At 42.9% G+C, this 27,007-nt stretch overlaps 1 protein-coding gene across 9 annotated transcripts in view; it reads right to left on the bottom strand.

Moving 5' to 3' along the window:
- Positions 1-340: 340 nt before the first annotated feature.
- Positions 341-27,007, bottom strand: part of rerea (arginine-glutamic acid dipeptide (RE) repeats a) — a 185,528-nt gene continuing 158,861 nt past the window's right edge. For 3 of the 9 annotated variants that reach the window (XM_088437459.1, XM_088437452.1, XM_088437467.1), the window contains exons 11-21: positions 25,907-25,987; positions 11,019-11,181; positions 10,850-10,942; positions 9,725-9,924; positions 9,410-9,571; positions 9,212-9,325; positions 7,283-8,643; positions 5,883-6,910; positions 3,898-4,041; positions 3,290-3,470; positions 341-2,614 (exon numbers count right to left, since the gene is read on the bottom strand). In XM_088437459.1, coding sequence (XP_088293585.1) covers positions 2,581-2,614; positions 3,290-3,470; positions 3,898-4,041; positions 5,883-6,910; positions 7,283-8,643; positions 9,212-9,325; positions 9,410-9,571; positions 9,725-9,924; positions 10,850-10,942; positions 11,019-11,181; positions 25,907-25,987 — 3,561 coding nt within the window. In that variant the 3' untranslated portion in view covers positions 341-2,580. Of the gene's footprint in view, positions 2,615-3,289; positions 3,471-3,897; positions 4,072-5,882; positions 6,911-7,282; positions 8,644-9,211; positions 9,329-9,409; positions 9,572-9,724; positions 9,925-10,849; positions 10,943-11,018; positions 11,182-25,906; positions 25,988-27,007 lie in introns of all 9 variants that reach the window. The other 6 variants (XM_088437476.1, XM_088437509.1, XM_088437500.1 and 3 more) reach the window with 4 other exon arrangements.

The following is a 27,007-nucleotide window of genomic DNA, read 5'->3' as shown; positions in this document are numbered from 1 at the left end:
TACATATAACGCAATGTTCTAGGATCGGTTTATCGTTCCAAACGTGATTGTGTGTAGTATGTAATGTTCCGATTGCTTTATCCCGGCTAACGTACGTACAGTGCGTACACCGTAACACGTAACGTTCGGATTGGTTTATCGCTGAGTGCATACTGCAGATATTAGGTAATGTTCTTCGGTTCTTCGCTTCCCTCACGTCCCTACGTCCAAAGTTGCACGAGAACATTTTTACAGATTTTGGGACTCGGAATTGTAGGTTGCACCAGAAAATATGGCAGTTCCAAAAACTGTGACCAAGGGTGTGACCGTCAATAAAAACCATGCAAATATGACTCATATATCGTGGTGTAACTTAGTCGTTTATTTTAATTCCACAAATTTTTCAAAAAAATTACAAAATACTCAAATGGATAGAACACAGGACTCACAATTTTTCTTATTCTTTCTACTTTTTGTTTACATTGTGTCATCCCATGACGACTACTCATATATACAATAAGCTTCAAGATAGCAGTATATATAGAAATCTTGGCAGTCAGAACGGACATTCTGCTGCTGCCGCTTTGAAACGAGAAGCTAAACCATTGACAACACTGAACACCGAAGGTTTGGGGAGAGGATGAAGAGTGCGTCAGAAAGGGAAGGTCGCCAGACTTTCCGCTTGCAAAACAACAACGTAAAAATAGTGCTCTGAGGAAGTATGACATGGTCATTTAAATGCGAGTACACTTTCTTCATTTGGCAAAAAAGAAAACGCGAAATACGAGTAAGCCACAGTTTTCTTCAAACCCATGACAAGTCAAACAGTCTTCGTGCATCGATATAGAACGCGCGTTTGTTAGCGGGCCACAGTGAAACTTGACTGGAGAGGACTGTTTACAAAAAAAAATAAAATAAAAGGCTCGCAGGGCACCTGGGATGATTCGGTATATCAAACTCACCAAACATTTACAAAAATAAGACTTCTGGCATTGACCAAATTGTTTAACCCTTGTGGCATTATGTTACAAATTATGGAAATTCCTTTGATTATTTCATGATATCATGAAAGAATTAATGGAGAAAAAAACACTAGGCAGTGGAAATTTACAGCATATGATTAAAACATCTAAGATATCAAAATGCTATGATCCCGACATTTCTATGTGGTTGCAGCTGGACGAGCGAGATTTTGTGTACAAAAATAATCATTGTCCAAATTTTGTACCATATAAAACCATAATAATTGACATTTTTTTAGAAGCATTTGAATAGGATTTATTACATTGATTTTCCTGCGATTTTTGCAACATTCTGTTGAGCGGCTCAAACTATGTCAGCAAACAGAAAATTCTTTGTTTCACCTCAAGACCGTAGGTGGCGGTAGAGACCAGTTAATAAGTGTCATCATCACGTCACAGACTACAAAGACGGACTATATCATTTTTCAGTTTTTTTGTGGGTGTGAATACATTTAACCTACATATGTATGAATAAAACTGATGCCGCTTTTAATTTGAGTGAAAGAAAAAAAATAAATAATTATTTCGCCTTTGAAAGCATTTACAAAATGAGGGAAAAAATGTAGTTTGCAAAACTGTGCACAAGGGTTAAAAAAAAGGATCCTTTTTAGCGATGTGCAAATGAAGCTTCATGAAGCACTTGTGATATTTTTGACTCCTCTAGATGGCACTCTAGAGTCAGCAGCATTTATCCTCAAACCAAGAGCATCATTTAGTGGAGCTAAACAACAAAGAAATCACAAACGAAGCTTCATTTTCCCATCGCTCGTCATTTTATATGACCTGATGTTTACAAAACGAGGGCGGCGGAGGAGTAAAAACCAATCTCAGTGCAAAAACGTTCTTTTCCTTGTCGTCATGGATGAAACGAAGCTTCAAGTGTTTCCAAGTCGGAAGTCAACCCGGCGTGTTGACACATTCGGAAAAAAGCTGGTGTGTGATGAGTGACGGCTTTGGGGTCGGGGGCGGGGTCATCACGTGGACTACATGGGACTAAAGCTAACACGCCAATGTCAGACTAAGGTCACAACTCAAATGGCTCAAATGAGAAGAAGAAGAAGAATGCCATGGTGCTCCCCTCTGAAACAAGGGATAATGCATCGACAACTGCAGCGGAGGTTCAAACCACTTATTTGTCCACACCTAGGAATAATAATTATAATAATTATATGTTTATATATACTATTTACAAATTCAAAAGCAAAAAAAACAAAAGGAAAAGAAAATCTTCCATGCGGTAGCTCTTCTCCAAATGATTAAAAAAAAAAAAAGCAACAATGTATTAAAATAAATGTTGAATTTAAGATAGCACTTGTTATTTTTCAAAAGCGGCCATGTTGTATTTTTTTTTTTTTTTTTTGGAATAGCACAGTGTGTCTTCTTGTTCTAGCACCTACGAAAAGAAATGTCAAGGAAGCTTTTCATGCAGGAGTCTTCTGGATGTTGTGTCACTTTGACTGGCTAGATACCAAAGAAATGTCTTGGGGGAGGGAAAATCCAAAATCAAAGTTTTGAAAAATAAAAACTCCATCCACTTGGCCTTTTTTCTGCGTTCTTCACAACTTCCTGCCGCTTCCTGTTACAGCTGCTTGTCGCTCTCTTTCTTCAGTCGGCTGAAATAAATGGAAAAAATGGTAAGACGCGCAGAGTTGAAAATAGCTTGCGAATTTGGTATTGTTAGCAAAAAAAAACTTGAAGTCTTAATTAGGGCCATACAAAACTATGTGGCGGGCCGGATCTGGCCCCCGGACCTTGAGTTTGACACCTGTGCTGTAATATACAATATTTTCAAAATAATTGTGAATGTTATCAACCGCGGGCCACATAAAATTATGCGGCGGCCCTTGAGTTTGACAGTTTTGCATTCTAGCGAAAGCAGAGCAACACATCCGATTAATTCCATTAATTTGCCATTTAACAAAAATCTTCATAAAAAACTTCATAGTTCACTCTTTTTTTAAACGTTATTTGCCTAAAACTTGAATATATTTGAAAAAAACAAACAAACATAGAAATTGAATTAGTGGACTCGTAAAAACGTAAAATGTCGTCTTTTGGGATTGAATGAGTTCCACCAAATTATTTTTTAGGTCTAATAAATACTTTTAAAAACATTCTCCTCACTTGACGTTGAGTGAAAAGGACATCATATGAACTAAAGGTTCAGGTCGTGAACGATCGATCGCGGTTCGGCTTATGACCGTCACATGACCAACAGGTGAGCCGCGATTGGTTGCCCCGCGCAATTTTTTTTTTTTTTTTTTTTAAATATTTTGGTAACGTCTGACCTGTAATAGTCTTCCTGACCGGGCAGCGGGCCTCCGTGCATGTGATGGTGGCCGTGCAGCCACTGCTGCTCCATGGCCAACCTCTGGAGCTCGGCCGACTGGGCGTGCATGGCCTGCAGCTGGTGGGCCGCCGACATGGGCGGGGGGAGACCTCCGGGTAGCTCCCGTGGGTAGGGAGCTCCTGCGTAAGGAGGGAGGGGGGAAATAAATATATACATCAATCCTCTGATTCACTCATTCAATGCCAGGGACGTATTTTGACGTTTTATTGACTATTTGGGATTGAATCTTTAAAAAATCGTGAGATTACGTCCCTGGCATTGAATGAGTTTATAAGATGGCTTGGAGGTTAGTGCATTTGGTTATTATCTGAATAGGCTTGGAAGGTGAGGAATATTTAATACTTATTTAACTTATTTTTATCTATTATAAAAAAAAATATTTTATTTATATGATATTTCATATCTAGCCGGATATGGAAAACAAACAAACAAAAAAAAACGTATAAATACGTCTTTGGGATTCAATGAGTTATTGCGTTATCCTTATTTTTAATTTTTTTTTTGCATGGATGTCGACACAAAAACGAGGCCGGTTCCGCCGCCTACCGAAGACCGGGTGGCGCAGCATCTCGTGTTCGTGCGGCGGCTGTCCGAGGAGCGGGTTGGGGATGGCGCCGGGCGGGTAAGGGAAGCGAGCCAGGTGCGGTCCGGCCGCCAGGGGGTCTACGGCCAGGGGGTGGGCCCCCGAACCTGGAGGACACACAAGACATTCACCACCGCCTGCTGGGTGTCAGAGACTCTTACGTTCAGGGTGCAGGTTCACAACAACAATCATTACAATATTACTCCATAGAAAAACAAACGTTCCAAAATGACAACAAAAGCATTGCATCAGCTCACTTATTTATCCTTACAATTGATCTCAAATCAACTATTACAAAGATCATTTTTGATTACTGTAATTCATGGACTACAGATTACCGTAATTCATGACCGAAAGGTCCCATCGCTAGTGATGATAAAGGGAGAAGTAACATTAGATATTTAGTGTGGAAATGAAGCTGGACGTCACTCAAAGGTAAATAAATCATTTATATATATTTTTAAGTTATGATGTTTAATTTATGATGTTACTTAACCGTATTCATGTATATTATATATAAGGAAGGACTTACTATACTAGTTTGTTAATTTTTTTAAATATGTATATATCATTTTGATGTTTTATATGCATTAGCTAATTACTATAGGCTCCTATTGCCCGATTATGACAATTTTGCCTGAAGAGTCCAACTTTGGAACAGATTACTGGTAATTTCGTAAGGCGGGATCCACTGTATATTTCACGTTTTAAATGATGTAAACTTTATAATGTACACGAGGTTCTCAAAAGGACCAATATATATGTGTTTTCAAAAACGAAAAACTGATATTTAAAGCAAACTTAAAGCAGGTAGAAGAAATTATTTATGGAGACAACATGCGCACAGCCGTAGTTGCCAGGAAGGGGCCGAGACGCTGACAGCAGATCCTTCCTTCCGTTGTCTCCCACTCAATGTTCAACATGAACTTGCTCGCATTGTGACCAGTCCTGAGTCCGTCTCACTTTTCCTGAGTCAATACTGATGACTTGAATATACTTTTGCCAGTAATGACGATGGAAAATTGACAGATTGTTTGAGATTCGGAAGACTATGAGCAAGAAAACGTATCACGTCTCCGCCCTCTCCTGGCATGTGCTCATGTTGTCTCAACAAATATTTATGTCGAACCGTTTTAAGCTTTCTTCAATACAGCCAGCGAAACCAACAACAACAAAAAACGTTTTTCCTGATACGCTTGCCTCGCTCTCAAAATATATTTACTCTTTTGAGCAACACAGGTAAACTGTAGTTACATTTAAATTCCGTGGTGCGGCAATTTTTAATGATTCATATAATGAGGATATATGTTACTTTAAAAAATGTGTGTGTACTGGGATTTGGGGTGAAATTTCAGGAAAAAACTCATTACCACTTTTGAATTTATGTTCTGCAGTTTGGGTACAATTGTTATTGAAACAGATAACTTTGGCGTGATATTCACATTTTAAACTCACGAGACTTTGAAGACCTAACAATTGATCCGCAGTTGCTCGCCGTTGCGCAGCTGCATACCCCAAAGGGAAATAGCCAATGAGCAGCTTTGAGCAGGTTGCGAGAGCGATGCGAACCTATAAAATCGGATATTTTTGATTTTCAGGGATCAAACACCTGTGGTGATTTTTTTCAGCTACTTGCTAGACAACGGCAACTTCTTTTTTATTTGGAAATTTCAAAAAATGTTACGGTCAGAAGGGGGGCGTCAGAAAAAACTCAACGGAGTGGCCAGGGTGTCGCAACACCTAAGTTAAGGACCAACAGGGTTCCGTGAAATTAAATTATCAGATCTAATTATAAAAAAATCTCAATGTAAATATGCAGTTAGTTTAAATCTAGTTCTAGAAATTTCTGAAAAAGATGAAGAATGATTCAAATTTGATCCTGAAATTTCACCAGAAAGCCAAACGGAACGGTGACAAATGCCAGTGTGTAAGCAGGGCATTATTTTACCTTGGTGAAGTGGATCTTGCTGGTGCAGGTGCAGATGGGAGTGGATGTGGGAATGCTGGTGGTGGTGCGGCGTGACGTTGAACATCTGGAGCCTCGCGATGGGGTCGTTGGCAACGGTGGCCATCCTCTCGGCGTGGAGTCTCTCCGCCGCCAGCCTCTCCGGGTAGCTCATGTCCGGCCGCAGCTGGGGCCCGGCGAGGGCCAGCCGCTCACGCTCTAGCGGGTTCAGGCCCGGGTGGAAGGAGGCGAAGGGGTGCGGGCCGGCCATGGGGGGTAACGTGATGGCCCCGTGCCGGGCGAAGTGCTCCATGGGGTTTGCGGAAGGGTGGAGCGTGTCCATTTCGGGGGGTTTGACCTCGAATCCGGGTTTCATCCTTTCCCGTAGCTCCCGCTCGCGAATCTCCCTCTCGCGCATCTCCCGCTCTCGCAGCTCGCGCTCCCGCATGGCCGGGTCGGCGTTGTAGAGGCCGGGCATGTGGTAGGCCAGCAGCGGGTCCGCGGGGTTGAGGGACACGAAGAAGGGGTGGTTCCGGTTGGTCGGGGACATGACGTGAGGTCGGGCGTATTCGCTGAGGGTGCGGAGGGCGGGGGTGTCGGGGCCGATGTAGGGAGGCACGGCCGCGATGGTGGTGGGGGGTCCGTCGAAGGGGGGGCGCATGTGGGCGGGTCCGGCCATCTGCGGTTCTCCCATTCTGCTCTCGTGGGCCGAAGACGAGGCTTTCTGCGAGGGAAAGGGGCCCGTGTTCAGGACGGTTTTTGCGAGAACGTAATCCCGGTCGCTTTGAAACGATAAGCCCCGACTTACCGCCGCTCGCTCGGCCTCCTTTTCTCGTTCTCGCTCTCTCTCCCGTTCCTTTTCCCTCTCTCGTTCTCTCTCCTTCTCTTCCCGCACTTTCTGTTCCGCTTCTCGCTTGGCCTTCTCCACAGCTTCCTCTCGTTTCTTAGCCAGTTTGGACGAGGCCAAGGGCGTGAAGTAGAAATCGGTCCTAGCGCACGAGTTGTAACCCCGGTCCAGATGCTTGTAGAATCTGCGTTCGAAAGTAAGAGGAAAACAAAAATTTACCTGGTTATTAGTGGATACGTCAGCAAAGACATCGAGCAAATCGCGGGAACTTTTGTTAACGCTCTGCACGGGAAATGCGGTGAGAATGTCAACTTCAAGTTGACACAGTTGCCGTTCCCACTGATCACTTTTGAACACACCATGCTGACTCAAATGTGCAAATTTGTGCCTTCTATCAAAACGTACGTGGGAGAGATTTGTCTGAACTTTTCTAGAAAGGAAAGCGTGAGTAAAAACAAATCCTGATCCAAAATGTCCAACAAAATGTCGGACTGTAAATGAAAATCTGTATCTGTCTGTGTATAGCTGTTTATCAACTAGCAAAAAAGCCTCATACCGTGCAGACTGGCTGGCATGACTCGGCGTGTTGACGACAGTGGGCTCGGGGGAGGGACTCCTCTGCGGGGGCGGGGGGCTCTCGGGTTCCTCCGTCTCGTCCAGCGGCTCCTCTTTGATGTGCACGGGCAGGTTGCCGCAGGCGACGGACGCGGGGAGCGGCATGGAGATGGAGGAGGGCGGGACGGAGGAAGACACGGGTTGCAAGCCCGGCATGGAATTTGACGAGGACGCGGAGGGGCCGGTCGGAGGTAGAACTGTAGCGTAAGGGTGAGGGGAGAACGGCAGCTGGGGCGGCCCGCTGGGGTGCGACACCCCCGCGGAGGCCGGCAGCGGAGGAGCCGGAGGCGGCTGGTGGCTGGATGACGGAGGCAGGCTTTGGGACTGGGTGAGAACCGGAGGCTGCGCCGGGGGAGGCTGAAGCTGCTGCCCCTGAGGCATGAGCTGAAGGGGAGGCGGGTGTGCCGAGGGAGGGTGGTGGGTGGATAGCGAGCTGAGGGGCTTGAGGGCGGGAGGCGGAGGCAGGTTGGAAGGCATCTGCGGGAAGGGGGGCGCCGACACATGCGGCGGGTGTTTGTGGGACTGCGGAGCGGGTATCTGAGAGATGGGCGTCGTCGGCGGGGGCTTGATGTGAGGCATGGACATCGGCGCGGGTGGGAGGGGCTGCTCCCGGGGAGGCTGCCCTCCGCCGTGGGACGACGACTGAGAGGGCGGCGTGTGTGGCCTCGGTTGCGACTGGCCCGATATCGGCGGAGGCGGCACCTGAGACTGACCGACGGGGAAGCCTTGGGCAGGCAGCGAGTGAGGGTGAGGCAGGTGCGGGGGGCCGGGCTGCAGCGGGTGCGGCACGGGAGGCACGGGGCCGTGATGCGAGCCGGGTAATGACGGGGGTGGCGCCGGGGGACCGGGAGGCGGAGCTTGAGTCAGGGGCGAATGCGGCGAGGGAAGTCTTTGAGGATGGAGGGACGCTCCCGATTGGATGAGAGCCATGGGGCTCGCTTGAGGGAGGGTTTGAGGCGGCAGAGAGGCGGAAGCCGCTGTGGGGGAGACCTGCGGAGGCAGTGAAGGGGCGGAGGCCGCGGGCGCAGGCGGCGCGGGGGGAGCGGCCGACGAGGTGCTCGGCTGACACTGGATGACTGGAGGGTGCTGGCTCTGCAGGAGCTGCTGTTGCTGGGCGGAAGAGTCCGAGTCACTCTCGTTGTCACGGGGGCTGGGGATGCTCGGAGAAGAGCTGCGGTTGTCCTGGTCGATGTCCTTCGGGTCGCTGCTGAGCTCCTCGTTGATGCTGCGTCCGTCGGAGCTCTCGCCCTCACCCTCGCCTTCTCCCTCGCACTCGGAGGGGGAATCTGCTCGATTCAGCTCCTGAGGAGGTGGAGGAGGAGGGAGAGAATCCTGAGTCCCTTATGTGCAGCTTGAGGCTGGCATCGATACTAATTTGTTCAATTTCAAATCAAAAGAGTTCAACTCGTAGATTGATAAACAGTACAGGCCAAAAGTCTGGGCACAGCTCATTTATTTCTTTATGTAATGTTTTGCCATAGTATGAATTTTCAGTTGTCCATATGTACCTTAACAGCTGTCTAATAGCACTGTCAGTTGTGCATCAACTGATGATCGCAAACCTATGTATCAATCAATAAATCCCACTAATCAACCACGTTAAGGCAAACGTGTGAAGTGAAAACCATTTCAGGTTTGGAGAGAATACCAAGAGTGTGCAAGGCAGTTATCAGCGAGGATCAGATGAAAACAGGTTTTCTAACGGTAAGCTTTAAGTATATTGAGTAAATAAAGTGGCAAACCTTTGACACTCATCATATAACTCTCCTGTTTCAGTTCATTGTGCTCTTCATCTTTCTTTAAAACCAAAAATGTTGTGGTTTTCACATGCTACTGTTGCGGATTTGCTATCGCTAAAAACACAACTCACTTGTGTTTTGGACTTTTTGGCACAGGTCCTCTCAGGTTCCTCTGTGTCTGAAGCACCCTTGTCTCGCTGCCGTTTGACGCTCTTCATGGGTGAAGGAGCCTCCTCTTTAATCTTCTGCTGGGGGGGGGGGGGCACAGATGGGACAGCAATTATTTAACATTGGAGAAACAAGCTGAAAGTCGTCCACGCCGCGTTTACCTTGCTGGGCTTCTTCATGCTGTCCATCTTGCTGTCGGTGCTGTCGGTACTCGCCGCACTGGGCGAAGTACGTCCGCTGGAGCGCAGATCCTCATTGATAGGCGAGGCTCGGCCATCGGGACTGGCTGTTTGCTTCTTTCGACCACTACGTAGCGTTGACATCTATTGGCGACCAGCATATAAATATGAACATGATCGGGACCTCCGAAATGTAAAACGAAAAAAACTTTCAAAACACTTTCAAATCGAAAGTAAAACGTTGGCCTGAGATGATTTAGACAGAGAAAAAACAAGACAAGAACAAAAAGTGCGCACCGAGCCTCGGTTCCGTCTGGTCCTCATGCTATGCTTGCCGCTGAGTCCATCCTCTTCCTCTTTGACGGGTTTGAACATAAATGGCGGTGGGTCCACGGGCTTCTCGATGGGGGGCAGCTCACCGTACTTCTTGAAGTGAATGCGGCAGTCTGTGCACAGCAAGATGTTCTCTCTACCTCCGTGGTGCCAGTCTTTGGAGGCTGAAAAAAGAAAAAAAAAAACTGCAATGTTAAACAGGGCGCAGAGGTAGGGCTGAGGGAAAAAAAAGTTGACCAAGTCGGGTCTGTAAACTTTAAAAATAGATGACAAAAATAAAGGGATTTCCTTTTTTTCTTTGACTTGTACTTTGACTTTTGATGCATTGAAATGGAAACATTCATAGGCAAAGATCCATTCCAACATTCATAGGCAAAGATCCATTCCAATAGTTTGGTCTTAGTGCACCAACCGCAGCCGAACAGCTGTTGGTATTTGTGTGCTTAAAAAATCATACTGAATTAAAAGTGGGCTTTCATCAAAGATAATATTAGCACATGATTAGCCAAAGTTTAATTAATGTGATTTAAATTGATTAGTCCTTTAGCAGCCAAAGCTAGCTAAAACAGTCAATTACTTTAGGACATATTATTTTAGTACTTAAAAACAGTAATGGATTAATACTTAACTAAATGACTTAATTCATAATTTACCAAGCATTTTATACATATTTGCAACTGGGATTGAATGCCTGGACTCTTTAAAAAATGTCGCAGGGATTGAATTCTAATTTTTTTCGGGAGGGGTCAGTTTATTCGATTAAATAATCGGCGGGATATTGATTTAAAAAATAATAATAGTGACAGCCTCACACAGAAGTGACACATTTTCAGTCATGACAATTTTAATGAAGTGTGCGAAGCTCAAGTTAGCGGTCACCGTCGGGGGCAACGTTGATCTGCCTTTGATCAAACGCGAGCCAACAGCGAGTCGAGAGGCCACGGATAATCAAGCGGCGAACGATTGAGCTTTGGCCTCGCGTCTGATTTGATCAAATTAGTCTCAACGTCATCTGATGGCCATCTGTCTTACGGCGCGGCGATAAGCGGCCCGACGCCGAGCGTCCATTAACGCATGGCGGCGGCTTACTGGTAGTGAAGCAGTGTCGGCAAGCGTAGCCCTTCAGCTCCTGTTCGCTGTCCTCGCTGTCGAAGTCATCTTCACTTGCAGAACTGAGGTCCACTACAAGACAAGAGGCGTCTTGTACTTTCATCTAGCGTTGACACAAAGCGCCTCTTCGGATGTCTGGGATACGTACAGAATTCACTGGAAGGCGGGCGGGAAGGAGTGTTGACGGGCGTCGAAGCCGTTCGTGTCTTGATGCGCCGAAAGACGGGTTGGCGCCGATGCCTGCGATGGGCTCGACAACTGGCGGCCTCCGGGGTCTTCTTCCAATAGTAGTAGAAGGTAATCAGCTCGCCCTGAGATAATATACGAGTGCAATCAAGATTTCGAAGAGGGTTGTCCCGAAACAAATGAAAAGAAACAGACGCTCCTCGACATACGAGTATTCCGCTTAGAAATATTCGGAGAAACAGAGTGAGTCAGATTTTGAAGTTAGTGTATTTTCTGTATTACCAATGCTGGCAGATGTGACTTGAATTGTGATATTGGCGACATTAGCATTTAAAAATCCGGCTACCTATACATGTCAAATCAAACACTTTGTGGTTCTACCACCAGGGGGCAATGTTTCCCACATGTTTGCATGACAAAAACCTCAGCTTTTCTCACCTAATTAGTCACCTTGTTTATTTACCAAGCAAGTTAGCGGTGTGCCTTTTGTTTTCATTATGATTTATTTATTTATTTTAGTGTAATATTATTGTTATTTGTAAGTATGAAGCCTTGTTTATAAGCTGAGTGTTTAAAAAAAGGGCAATGAATGGACATCTTTGACCAAACATGATGAATAATCGTAATTTTAATATTGACCAAAATAATTGCGCAGCCTAAGCTCAAAGTGAAAAAGCGCTCGTCGCGTTAGCGACCTGTAGCTTTGTCCATGGATTGCCCAGGTTTTTTTTTTTTTTGGTGTATATAAATAGATTTCCAATTTCCTTAAACTATGAGGAATGAAAATGCACAACTGGGCATTCCTTCGCTGACACAACACTCACCTTCAGCGCATGCTGCCAAATTCTCAGGGTTTCACTTGTAATCGCATTAAAAAAAATAAATAAATACACGAACCAAGCACTGACTGACTGCCTCTCAGTCCGTATTTTTACGAGGCTTCCCGAAAGTACCGAAGCTCTCGTTCCGTCGGTGACTCGTAGCTTTGTCGAATGATGGCCCAGCTCTAATAGAATATATCAATTTATTATTGCGAAGCTAGCTGAGCTGAATTTATATAAAGAAAAAGCCAAGTTTGTTTGGCATTCAGCTTTTTAGTTAACGCCGCTTTTTTGTCCAATTTTTTCCCCTCGGCTGACATGTTATGAATCCGATTTGAATGAACTACCTTCCCAACTGTCCCTGGTTATGAACGCAAACGGTTAGACCGCATTCAAGAACTCGGGACCAGGAAGACGCAGTACCAGGAAGCCAAGATTTCTTGAGGCTGTTTTTGTTTGAAAGCCACTTATATGTCAGAGAGCAGCGCAATCCGTGCCAGGATTTGTAGCCGTCTGCGCATGTTTGCGGCGCGGCCCTGTCTGTCCTCGGATTAAGCGAGAAGGCTGAGTGAATGCGAGGATATTAGGATCAGTGCGCTGGTGGCTGCCTGGGTGGCAGCACTTTGAATGGGGACAAAAGAATATGTCAGGCGGCGCTTTGGAGCTACAAACGGGGAATGAAATGGCTCCTCGCCCCTTCGCTGGAAGAGTCAATTGAACTTTAATCAAACATTCGGCGGGGCGAATAAATCCAGCCGGCAGGAAGGCCCCGTCAGGAAATCAATACCCAAATGAAACATTAACACTTGCAATCATGGATATGAAAGCACTCTGCCAGTATATTTTCACGGCAGCTCTCTGGATACGCTCATAAAACACGAGTAGATTCCCGTGCGCCTGTACCTTCTTTCACGTGTTAGTAGGGCCCCCCTTCGCCCCATTACAAATTCATGAAGGTGTGGTGTGGTTGTAGGGTGAATTGTAAGTCAAGCGTAATCTTTAAAGCCCACAGGGCATCCATTTACCATTTCAGCTCTGTTAAACTGCCGTTCGACGCAGCTCCGAGGGTTTCGTGTCGATTGACTGTTTCTCCTCTTTTGCCTCGTTTAGAAAACGGTTTATTAGCGAGCGCGTGGCGTGCTAAACTCTTATGCGCTATTTTGGGCCAATCCTTTGATCTTTACATCAAAGGGATTTCACATCAAAGGGAAAGCATTGAAAGAAGACAGTAGGGAGCTGAAATCTAGCTCGGACGGTGACGTGTCAAAGTTCAACATGAGGTGTGGAACTCCAGTCCTCGAGGGCCGGTATCCTACATGTTTTCAAAAATGTTCCCTCAAAAACACCTGATTCCAATGATTGGGATCATTTTGAAGCTCCTGCAGAGCTTGCTAATGAGCTAATCATTTGAATCAGGTGTGCTGGGGAAAGAAAACCAGAAAACATGCAGGATGCCGGTCCTCGAGGACTGGAGTTCAACACCTATGATCTATGCAAAGTAGTTGGAAAAGCTACTTCAATTTAAGAACACAAACAAATCGGATGACGCTTTTGAGAAATCCGAGCTTTTTGTGAGAAGACAATGTTCTTTTTGAGCAATATTTTTTATGTGATATCGCCTTATGAAAATCGAGTCAAAAAACACCTCAAAACTTGAGAGAACCAGTGTAACTTGATTATTTCTCCATGTTTTCAATTCGTTATATCCTCAGGGTCCTCCTGCTCCGATTGACAAATTTCTCTTAAAAATATCCACCAATTTTTCGAGCGGGCCAGTCAAAATTAGCATGTTGTTTCAAAGGCGGACTCTTGCTGTAAAAACATGACTTTACTAGCGCAGATGAAACAGTACCGAGGTGAGAAAAGGTGAGAAAAGCAGTGTGGGAAACAGGTCATGTAGGGTTAGGGTTAAGGCTCAAAATAGTTTTTTTTGCAAATGTCCGAGTGCATATGAATGCATCGCAAGACACGGAGGTTGTGCCGTATCATACAATGACAGCATAACCGAGTGCTTTCTTAGCATCCTCTATCATTGAATTGAATTGACTCTTTAATGGCGGTGTGTTGTTGTTAGCAGCTATTAAATATCACACCAATCATTTGGGATCAAAGTGACCCTGAACCATGGCGGTTTTTGCGTGCGGGTCACGGATTAAACGAACGTAACCCGGCATTGGTGAACACATACAATCACATACATAACAATCGTTTAAAAATAATAAGGCACCGATGGTGGAGGCCAAAATGTACACAGCAAACAGTGACGCTAAACTACTTATTTAAAGCCTTCCATTCCAAAGAAAAAAATAAACGGAAAAATGAACAGAGGTTTTTAAGAAGAACTCATTGATATTCAGCGCAATTCCTATTCCAAAGTAAAATGTAATACCACTGAGAGAAAGTTTATATCTTGTTTACTATGAGGACTGGAAGAGCGGGTTGGTCAGTGGCTGCTCATGAAATAAATACCATAAAACCTTATGAGTATTAGACGCAAGACACTAATTTCCTTCTCAATGGCTGCTTTTGCTTGGCAGAAAATGATTGGCTCAGTGTACTTAGCCCAGTATAATAAGACATCTCCTCACGACGGTTTAATTTAAAGCTACCAACACTTAAAGGACTTTCTCTTCTCTGGACTTACTTCCAAAAAAACTCAGCGGCTTATAACTGCTACACATTTGCAAACGAGCACATCTGGGGAAGTTGAACGGATTTCATGCACAAGAGTTCTGTAGCGGTGAGGCTTGCATAACTGAGCCCCAAGAACCATTTTTGAAATTGTCTATTTGTTCTGGTTTGAAGATGCGATGGAAATTCAATGCATTTCCAATGCACTAACCTTCATTTTCAACCATCTAGAGCAGTGGTTCTCAAATGGGGTATGAGTAATCCTGAGGGTACTTGAAGGACCTCCAGGGGGTACTCCAGATTTTAAATAAAGCATGCAAACATGCAAAAATCCTTTCAAAAGAATTGTTGAATGAATTAAATGATTCAAGAAAATATAAGTTTATAAAACACATTTTATGTTTGGTAAGTTATTCAATTTCCTTATTTTAAAAAGCCATATTCTCCACATACCCCATCCTTGTCACGTGCCACCACTCGTTACCTGTCTAGTTAATGATTTATTTTTGTAAACAGATCTCTACCATGATCCCAAAAGAGGACACTTTAAGTTGATTATTTTTCTAGGGAAAAATATTTTTTTCTATTTCTTTTTGATCCAAAAGAGGGCATTTTATGTTATTTTTTTTTGCAGACAAATATTTATTAATAATTAAGGTAATGATGTATTATGTGAACAGATCTCTACTGTAATCCCAAAAGATGACGCTTTGTTGAATATTTTTCTGTGGACCAATATTTATCTATAATTATTTCTTTTTGAGAACAAAAATTGAGAAATTTGTTGACAAATAATAATTAAGTTATTTCATTTTGATAACAGATCTCTCCTATAATCCAAAAGACGGCACTTTACGTTGACTACTTTTTGCGGACCAATGCAAATGAACTTTGAAAGGTTATATTATATTATTATTAATATTATAACGCTATCTTTCCCAGGGGTACTTCATTGAAAACGATTGAGAACCACTGATCAAGAGGACCAAATAAAACACACATTTGGTTCATGAAGCTTCATTTTGCCATCACTAAAAGACAAGATGATGTTTTCAGATATTAAAAACAAAATCTGTTTTTTTAACTCTCCTATGTTGTTGGTATCCAAGACGAAACAAGTTAGCGGTGATTTCCCGGGCTCCATTTTATTCAGCGTGTCCAACTGCATAGGGCAGAAGGACTCAGGTGCCCCAGTGAGGGAAGGCGGGCTTCCTGATGCGAAACCTAATTGAAACGTGCAAATCAAAAGTCGAGCGGTGACGCGCGTACGCCTCGCATTGACGCTTCTCAGCTGTGCCTCTCCGTCTCTTTGCCGCTAGCTCCACCGACAGCTCGGCAATCAAAGGGCAAGGTCACGTTGCCTCGCCATCTTTTACATCATGTCAAGTACCATTGCACTGGGCACAGGTTAACAACTTCTGCTTTTGAATAGGAACGATGCAGATTGACTGGTGTAGCTGGTTACCAATGCTAAAACGAGAAGTGGGTTAACGTATGGCTTCTGATTGGTTAAGCTCTGTGTCCATCGAAGCTTGATTTAGGACATAGGTGTCAAAGTCCAGGCCTCCAGGGTCGGCATCTTGCAACTTTTCCAGTTTTCCAGATTCAAATGATTAGCTTATTAGACAAGCGCTGCAGAAGCTTGAAAATGATGCGAATCATTTCAATCAGGTGTGTTTGAGAGAGAAGGTTGAAAAACATGCAGGATACCGGCCCTTGAGGACTGGACTTTGACATCTGTGATACAGGATGAAGGACAATATCAAACCTTGATTAAAATAAATAATAAACAAGATGTAGGCATTTCAATGAAGTTCAGTGTTTTCATTATTCAAATTTTATGCCAACTTTTACTGCGAACGAATATCGGCTCTAAATATCGGTTATCGTCCTGCTAATAATCTGTATCGGTCCCGAAAAACCCATATCGATCGATCTCTAGTATTTTTTTTGCACATTATGTTGTGACGTGTTGACATTCAAAAAAGGTGGACTACATTGCTAAAAACCCAGTGAAGGCCCGGGTCGGAAATATTGTATAATCTATTTAAAACGATTTGATAGTGACAGGCGGGTCAACAAAACCATTACATTATTATCTCTGTAAGCGGCAAGAATAGCGATCCAGACTGGCCTTGGCTTGCTGGGCTATAATTCCCGGCGCCCGTCCACTAAATCAGAGCGGCGTGGTACAGAATGTGCCGCCACTCCGCAGAACATGACATAGTGACAACATAAGCTCAGCATTATGAGGCCTTTTACAGAGCTTCCATCTGCAGGAGCTTTCTGCTGGCTGGATTATCCTACATGGAAAGGGCTTACCCTCCCAACACAACACTCACAGCTTCCATTTCGTTCGTTGCCACTTAAAATGGCTGCTTACGAACAGGCAGATGTGCGACATGTTCATTGGTTGAAGGATTCATCTATGCCCATGTTTCAGAGAAACAGGGCCGAGGAACGGAGCAGAGGATTGGAGTCCAAACGAAATCCGACTGATGAAAAAACGAGCAAAAATAGGTATCGTGTTTTTTTTTTAAACTACAGTCTTCTGAACTCCATAGCTTCGGGAACCACCGTTTGGAAAAAAATGCAAACCAAACTTTTGCAGAATAACATTCAGTTTTATTTGGTATTTCATAGAAAATAGCGTGGAAAAATGTACCGACAACTACTTTTTTTCTCTTCACTCGCCTGTAAAATTTGCATTTTCACTGTGGTCCCCTCCCATTGGCCCATACCCGAATAGAATAGAATAGAATAGCTTTATTCTGATTGTATACCGCAGGGGTCACCAACGTACTGGGTAGCCCCGAGTGTCACATGAGTAGACGTGTTCTGCAAATACTTTACATGCGATAGAGCATTGTGATTTTCTAGGAATTTTACCAACGATTATGCGCATCTGACATATATGTTACATATTACATTTGATTCAGATATTGACTACAGCTTTTTCTTACTTTTGTGAGAAATCATGAACATGATCGGTGTCTTCACATAAACCGGTAGCCCTTTGTATTACTCAGTACCAAAAAAGAAGGTATACAGGTTAGAATGAAACTGTAAGCGCTGCTCCGATTGGTGCATATTAATAATACGAACAGTAAATTGAATAAGTAGATAAAATACATATCATACATATCAAAGTTTCATAGGGTAGTTATTTTCAGTGCCTTCTTATTTTGTTGTTATTCTGGCCGTGTCCGAGTCTGTTTGTCCGGCTTTTTTGAGCCCTGTATCGCCGAGCAGCGGGCAACAGCTTGACCAGGATGAGTTGCGCGTCTGACAACCTTCCAGTTCCTGCTCGGATAATAAGAGCCGGCAATGTCATCCAGGGATGGCGGAGACTATCCAGTGATTCTCTGGGTCGGTGCGGATTACCTTCTGCGGCGCTTGTAAACCGAGCATTCGCGCCGGCGAATCACACTGCGCTAAATCAAACCGATGACCTCCCTTCCTGTTTTTAAGAATCGGACCTGATGAGGCTCCATTCATCTACAGGCTAATTGCTCTGTTGGAAAGCCGAGCGGGAACGTTCGGGGGTCCCGAACGCACAGGCGCGACTGAGGGCGAGGGCTAAACTGGCGCATTTACACCCCGTTTCGCTCTGGAGCTAAGGTCTGAACAGATGGTTTCTGTTTTTCCTGGCAGATTTGTGACGGAGCCACAAAAGGCCCCCGCTTTGACAGGAAGCCAAACGGTTGAGGCCGTTACTGGCAGGAGCACGGGAAGAAAGAGTGAACAGAAAAGAGCAGAGGGAGGGGGAGGGCAGAGTGCGGAGGGGAGCCCGGGGAGGAGGGGTAAAAAGCCAGCAGCGCCTAACAATGGACAATCAAGCGCACAATTTGACCACAGACCAAAACAGCTCTTGGAAAATGAAAAATCTCTTCGCAATAAACGTTGGGAGCCCGGACAACATGCTCTCACAAGTGTCGCTGTGTTACGGTGACCGATGGCGAGCTGCGTAAACATGGTTAGTGCAGCTTGAACCGGCACTCGCACCGAGCGACAAAAGTTGAGCCCGTTTCACCACGGTGAGCGGAAAAGCCGTATTACCGGATGTGGTACGTGTTTGAATCACAGCGCTAGTAGACGGGACGCCAACTGCAGAAAGTTGATTTTACCAGTTGAGTAAATCATGAGACGCCATACCGGTAGAAGTTAGAAAAATCAGCTGAAAACTTTGTGTTCCTAACCCTTGTGCATTATTTTGTCCTATCCTTTGATCTTTACAAACAGCATTAAACATCAAGGGGAAAGTATTTATAAAAGGCATCAAGGAGCTGAAATTTCACCCAGGTGACGACGACACGTCCAAGTTCAAAATGGCACAATGACTTACTACCAGTCGTGTGTCAGTCATTGGCTAAAAAAGTGCCAGAATGTGGAAAATGGCACCAAAATCATTCTAAACAAAATAATTGGTAAATCTCAACAAATGATATGACAATTACTAGCCAGGTATTGGACCATTATATACTATATATATATATATATATATATATATATATATATATATATATATATATATATATATAAAATGTCATATTTAAAAGTAGCTTGAAGTTATGAATACATAATAAAAGTACAATTACGACCAGCAAGGTTGAGCTATGCATTGCAAGGCCAACAGAAAGGAAAATAAAAGTAAATACGATAATTCGTGCAACCGCGAAATTAAAACAAGCTACCTGTATATACATATACACATACATATATTTATGATTGTATATATGAATCCCGATGTTAATATCTGCTGTTGTGACCCGTGACGACGGTTCGGCTTATCAGTGACAATTTATCCATTTCTTTGCTCAGTTTCGCTAGTGTGGCTTACACGCCGGCGCGGCTTATGCTCCGAAAAATGCGGTAGTTGCTCAAAAACTATTGTAACCAAAATGCATTCCTAAAAATGCGCGCAAATGCCATTTTTAATACATGCCAAGCGAAGGTTTTGCACGGAAAAACAACTTTGACTCCGATTTTCAACTGAGTCAGTTTGATCTACAATATTAATAGGACCCTTAACTAAGATATTACAGGCGCATTAATAAATAGTGAATAGCGGCGTCGCCTTTCTGCAGAAGGTAGCGAGTGAATGGCAAAAAGACCTTGGCTGGCAGATGAGCGTGCATGCGAAAGGCTGTTAAATAGACAACTCTTCCCTGCTGCGCGCAGCCTTTCAGCCAGAGAATGACTGAATAAGCTCTGCTTTCATAGGTCAGGGATGCGCATGCTGAAGAATCAGCACTCGTGTTTTTCCCGCTGTAAGCGCTTTTCCCAATGAAAGCAGATTGGGTGACAACAGAGCCTTTTTTTTTTTTGCTGGAGGCTCAAGTCTGCGTGTTGTGCTGATAAGCCTGTTCCCCCCCCAAAAAAACAAAAAAAACAACAACAACACGAAGCCCAGCAAAGAGCTCAATTACAGAAGGAGGTATAGACATCCCGGCTCCATCTTTCAGACGGCGGGGAAAAAAAAAAAAAAAAAAAATCCTTTAGCCGAGACTCTTCTCCTGCCTCTTGTCAGTTAATAGAACATCAATACGGACGAGCCGAGCAAGCAGCCCGAAGAGTTTCCAGCGCCCGGATGAGTGAGATCATTTGCGCGAGACGGAAGCTCTTGTGGCGCTCGTGACAGCTGCCGCTAACCGGCCCGGGCGTCTTGTCCTTTGTAGCCGCTTTAATTAGGCTTTTCCACCAAAGTATTTATAAATCAAACCCATGCCCAAGGTTCTGGCGCCCGATGCAAGGACTTGACAATTAATTTCATTTGACGTCTGAACAGATTGGAGCGGGGCAAACATCTGCTTTCAGCTTCAGAATTTTATTTTTTTTTTCTGTTGGACATTTTGTTAATGAAACGACCCAGAGGGATCAAGTTTCTTTATTTTTTTTTTTAAAGAGGAATCGGCGATTCTATTACTTTCTGGCCGACACATCAAGGGGAAATTGTGAAAAAAAAAAAAAAAAAAAAGAGCTGTTTAGGTCACTTGGGGTTGTCACCATCAAATATAATTTCATATTATTTATTTAAAATCTAAATTGGATTAATTTTGACAGCTCGAGCTCTTGGATTCAGTGATGAGACTTTTGGCTCAGTATTAAATATTGTCGTCTTCTTAAAAAATCAATTCTAATAAACTTAACATTCATAGTATCTTGCTTAAAGGGATAGTCCATTTATTTGGCTTTTTTGTGGGTAAAATTAAAATACGTTTTTTCAATTAAAAATTGTTTATAATTATTTTGATGACTAAATTGTTTTTCATGTACATTTACTGCCTTTAAAAATGTGTCTCTGCTGTCGACTGCGAATTGCATCGCCTGTGCTCAAGGCTCAGGTAACAACCAATCATAGCTCACCGGTTAGTCATGTGACATTCATATGCTGAAGCGTGATTGGATTGGTCGATCCCTGAGCCTTGAGCACAGGCGGTGCAGTTCTCAGTCGACAGCAAGTGGGAAAGTTTGTTAATAAAAGCATTAATTGTATGCGGATGGGAAATGAAATTAAATTAACTCATTCAATGCCAAAGACGTAATTCTATGTTTTTTTTTGTTTGTTTGTTCCTTAACTCATTCACTGCCAGACAATTATTTTCACATTTTTTTAAGAGTCCGAACATGAAATCCCAGATGCTTAATTATTAAATCGATACCTAAGTACATTAAGGACATTAATTTGCAGGCACTTAAGTATTAAATCGATACTTAATTATCTGGGATTGAATGTCGGGACTCCTAAAAAACAAGAAAACACGTCCTTGGCATTGAACGAGTTAAAGTTGTGATATTTGATCACAGATACTTATTTGTATTAGAAAAAAAATGTTTTTCAAGGCGAGTCTAGAAAATGACTAGTATAGGGCTGCACATTTAATCAAATTTTAATCGCGGTCACGGTATTGGCTGCCACGATTAATTGAGATGATCCTCGGCGATATTAACATTTAAAAAGTCAAGCAATTTTGCATGATGTTTACGTTTGCATGACAAAAAGCTTTGCTCATCCTAATATATTATTTACCAGTGTGAAATGGCGTTGAGTTGCTCACCTCTCATCAAATGAGGCCCATTTCGAAAAATCCGAAAAAAATTGAATTCGGTTTGAAATGACCAAAAATGACATTTTGACTGCTAATTGATTAAAATTTGCTGAACTGTAATGAATGTGCTTGGTTCTAAATAGGCTTCATTTTTTTTCATTGTTATGCACTTAGCAATTAAGTTAGCTGTGTTGCCCCGTGTGCCAAGTTTTTTTTTTGCCATTATTTACTTCATTTATTTATTTTAGTTTATTCCTATTATTTGTAAGTATCAAGCCTTGCTTAAATAATGCTCGCTTAAAAAACAGGGCACTAAATACACATGATGAATAATCGTGATTGACCAAAATAATCGTGATTATTATTTTAGACATAATCGTGCAGGCCTAGACTGGTACGAGAAAAGTTATAGACAAACTAAGAAATTTAAAACGCCTAAAGTTAAATTCCAATACTATTTATTTCATTTGATTTATTGCCTAGCCCCAACATAACGTAGGCCTTAAGATTTCTTTTAATTTGCCGTTCGGGGATGTTTTTTTAGTTTTCCTCATTTCTACACTTGCGGCAGAGAGCTTGTTCCCGGCGACAGCCAACCCTGGACCGAAGGAAACGGTGGCGGCAAGGTCGGTCAGATGACACACCCACTTCCCCCCTTTCCAGGCCTTTTTGTGATTTTATATGAAGCATTCCTGAGCGTTAGTCAGGCTTGCTGTGTTTACACAGCGCTGGCCGCTTTGCCCTCGGCTCAAGCTGTTTGCGCCGCTTCGGTTAATAGGCCAACAGAGTGGACGCCCCCGAGGCCCTTTACGCCGCGCGCGCAACTAAGACAAAAGGTAAACCCGCATCGACGTGACGCGCGCTAACAAAAGTGCGCTAATAGCCGCGACGTCCAGAATGATTTTGCTGATGTTGTCCAGATAGGATTGGCGACGGCCGCGGGTGGAAATAAACAAGAGCTTTCCTGCGGGTATTAAGCGGCGCTCGCTTCCATCGGCGTAAAAAGCGAGGCCAATCAAAAGCGGAGGTTTCCTGCCGGCTGCTCGGCGTCGAGCTAACGCCCAGCCTCCGCTAGCTCCTACACTGCTCTGTCATTTTCTCCTCTTTCCTTATACGTTTAAAGGGCAGTTTATTTTCCATTTGCGGGGGGAAAATTAATCTTCCCGTGCCGTGCGGCGGGAGCAGAACTCCAACCTGGAGGAGGTCTATTACCTCTGCTGCCAAGATGACTGACTCCCCTCCAGGTTGAATTGCACTAATACCGCTTTCATAGCCAATCAACTGAAGCAGGCGTGCATTTTAGACATCATTTAACAAAGCCTTTGTGAGAAATTGTATCCATAGACTGGAGTCAAAAAATTCAAATTGGATTTGAAGACCAAAAAAAAAAGGGGCGTGGAGCAAGCGAGGGGCAAAGTCCATTAAATGGAAAAATATGACAATACAGTGAACGAGAAATTGTTTTTCTTTTATAGTCAACCGATTTTATGTGGTAAATTCACCTTTCTTGTTGGACAAAACTAATTAGTCGAATAAGAAAAAAATGCTCTCCTGTAATGTAATTACAAAGAACATTTATTATGTGGAGACCTCAAAGGTAAAACTCAAAACTTGTGAAAAGACATTTTACTGACGTTTGGAATGAGTTAAATTATGGACAAAGAACACATCACATTTAAACAAATGTTTAAACAAACATTAAAAAGCTGGAATGTTAAAGAGGTATGCAAATTATGTTTCAGTTATCCATTTTGTTAGTTTTTTGTTGTGTGGCCAGTAGTGATATTAGTTTTTTGTGTGTTTTTTTTTTTCTATTTATTATTGAATGCAGTAAATAAACTTTGCGCCTCTCCTATCCCATCGGAGTTGTAATCTACTCCCGCCCCAACTCCTGCCCTCATTGGTCAATGGTCGTGCCAGGAGCCAATCACGTATCTTGTAGGAGTGCCCCTCTCCCTCATAAAACACACACTCTGTTAGGTTAACGCGAAGGAAGAGGAGGAAAGAGTAGCGCTGCACCAGAGCAAATCTCTTACCTACATTTCTTTTGTAATGATTTGGAATTTCAAGCGTAAACTCTTATTTTTGTTATATAACCGCAGCACTCCATGAGACTACAGAACAAGGGAAGGGATAACAGTACAGTTACTGTATAAGGTTGAATAATTTAAGTAAATATCTGTACTGCAGTAATACTTATCTTAAATTTGTATAAACACTTTTGATGGTAATTCATTTCCGGTTCAATTTAGCGACAAAGATCCAATCCAGACACCTTCGTAATCTGCCTGCTATTGAGCCGTTTAAAGTTGGATGTTCTCCGCATTAAGGTGGCTCCAGCCAGACCCCTGTGTAGTGTACTCAATCACCCCGACACATTTTTCTTGTCTTAAACCGGCTCGATGTGTCAACCTTAGGTTCGCTAAGGAGCTTCTCCGACTTTCCACATCATCGCAAATGTAGCGTATTTGTCGCGATGGAGGCGATGAGGAGATGGGAGGCGACAGGAGCCACCCTACAACACATTTAGGCACACGGGTAGCCAAAGCTCGTTGCTAGCTAGCAACTGCGCATACGCTAAGTAGCACGAAGCTCGGCAAGCTCCGGATGCCAGCAGTCAATGACGTGAGCGCATCGAAGCTTTTGGGACGATCTCGGCGGTTCTTCTTTGTTCTTTTGGGGAGGTTGTTTTAGCTTTTGATTCCTAGTTTTTGCTATGAACTGACAAGGCGCAAAAAAGCAAATTTAGCCTCGCAAACTAAGATGAAAAGACACTGTTTTTGAGCTTGTTTTTAAACCTCACCTATGAATGACCTGGCCCATCTGTCTGCTTTTGAAAAGGAAAAGTGGCCCTTGAGCAAAAAATGTTTGACAACCGCTTGTGCTTAAAGATCCACTCAACAGTTAGAAAGGAATACATCCGATATTTATTTAAAAAAAAAAAATCCTTTGGAAAATATTCAGACATGTAATGAATATTGATGAGGCATAGTGTGTTTACCCAACTGATCGGTTTTAACGAAAACTTAACATTCATAGCTTGTGTATAGCTTGTTTAAAGGGATTTATTTGTTTAATTTATTTAGTTTTGCGGTTTAGCGGCAACAAGTTGTTATTTTGTCAACAGTTAATATGATAAAGTATTTTCAAATACAAAAACCACCTTTAGAAATACATTTTTCTACTTGCCTGAAAATGACATCACCTGTGCTCCGGGCTCAGGTAACAACCAATCATGGCTCACCTGTTGGTCATGTGACAATCAGAAACTGAACCATAATTGATTGGTCGTTACCTGAACCTTTAGCACATGTAATGTTAAAGTCCAGACATTCAATGCCAGGTTTTATATTTTTCGAATATTTTCAACTGTTAGGCTAAAAAGAGATAAATAAGTGAACTTTCCTTATTGACACAACTAAGTAACTATTGTAAACATGTTTTGTAAATCATCCACCCAGCATTTTGTCACGTTCACAAAATCTTGATTTTTATGAATAGGTCATTTTCAAATCGTCGATTTTTAAAATTACGACTGTTGTTTCACATCAAAATAAGAAATGAAGCAATATCAGAAAGATATAAACGCATAGATCAGAGAAATGTGGGCTCATACAATAATTTGACAGCAAAATCAAATACAAGGTAAAAAGTCAAAAGGGCATTGTCTGTCCGCGCCTACGTTCTGCTTTTATTACGGTCACACTTAATACGAGTGTTAATCATTGCTCTGCCTAGATTTGACCCAGTTGTACCGTAACACTGACAACAATCAGTGTCGGTGATGATTAACATGTTGTATGTAGCCCGCCATTGGATCGCACACATCCAGTGTACAATACCAACCATTTTTTCCCCTTATTACCATGAAATAACTTTATCATAACAAACAGAAAAAAAACAAAGTCTAAGTTATTAGTCCCGATGGGCCGAAATGATTCGCTAAATGGATACAAATATGACTTATTGAGTGACGAACATTTTTGCACAGAAAAATAGATATATCTCCTTTAAGAGAAAGTACTTCAACACTTCTCTCTTGTGCAGCAGCTTTAACCCCATTAAAGTTTTTCTATAACATGTTATTCCACTTACAGGTGATGCATATGTGCACTTTATAAAATAAATGCAGTGGCACATAGCCAGTTGCACTAATAGCCAATACAAATATATTTCATTTCACCTCTTCTGTGCAAAAAACGAGCAATTATCCTATCATGATCAATAGAAAAAAAACTGGCAATAATAATGCAAATATAGGTATATTTTTTTTTTACATTTTAGCTGTTCAACCATAACATTGCACGGTACATTTTTTTTCAATAAAACAGGAGGAAAAGTAACTGTACCGTTTCTTTGTTTGGTAGGAGCTCCTTCCGGATCCTGAAGAAGTTTTTGCCGAACTGTCTCAACCCTTTAATGAAGCGTTTCTGCAAAATTATAGAGACACATGACACGTTTTAATTTGCGATCAATTGTTAAAAAATTGCAACAAACATTTATTTACATTTGATCGAACTGCGCTCTGATGCGCATGTAAAGCCCGCATAGGCGATTTAAAAGTGTGTCAGAGTAAAGGAGGGGAAATGACAAGTAGGGCAAAAGAGACATTGAGATTACGTTGGGCGCAGATGTAAAACAAGAGACACATGAGGGACATGTTGATCACAAAAGTGAAGTTCAAAAGCAACACCGCAACTTCTTCCTTAAAACAATTTTTAGATCCCTCCCGCACAGTATTTGTCATACACAAATGGACCTTGCAGAAATGGAAGGACAGCGGCAATTTGACAGAAACTGACACATGATCGAATTTGGCCACTACTGCAAAGCGAACGTCAGCTCGATGTGAAATTTCATTTTAAATCCGTCTGTCCTTTTTTAGGAGGCGCACACTGCAAGCCACAAAAAAAGCAAGAGGCTGCAAACATTCATAAGCAGTCAAGCAAGCAGATTTACTTTCTTGTTCCAGAAGCGATCCCCGCTCCGTTTCCACAAAGTAACTCCAGTACCAAGCAGGCAAAAAAAAAAAAAAGTCCTTGGCGGATCGGCGCAAGCTTTTACTTCCAGCCGAGAGGAAAGAAAGAACCAAGGAGCAAATCCACAATGTCTCCGATTGGTACGAGGCTGTTTTTCCCCCTTGTTTTTTTTTTTTTTTACGGGCAAGAAATAGCTTGTCACCCTCGCTCTTCCACTACAAAGGGGAAGGCTTTACATGTGATCTTTCTGCAAGAGAGCCTCTGCGTTGCGGCGGGAGGGAAAACCCGGAGCGGATCTTTGGACTTTTTCGTTTGCATCGGGAAAAGCCCTCGTCCTTCCTGCGCGTTCATACTAAAACAACAAGAGTAAACTTCAAAGCCTTGCACGCCATGCAATAACAGCCAAGCCGCTATTTATTGTTGGATGCGGTTTGTTTATTTAATGGTGAAACGAATAGTGTGAAAAGGCTG

Source organism: Hippichthys cyanospilos, chromosome 2, assembly GCF_059441005.1.
Source record: "Hippichthys cyanospilos isolate Australia breed blue-spotted pipefish chromosome 2, RoL_Hcya_1.0, whole genome shotgun sequence".
In the NCBI taxonomy this organism is placed as follows: domain Eukaryota; kingdom Metazoa; phylum Chordata; class Actinopteri; order Syngnathiformes; family Syngnathidae; genus Hippichthys; species Hippichthys cyanospilos.
Note: the sequence above shows the minus strand (reverse complement) of the source record. Positions and strands in the feature narration are given on the sequence as shown.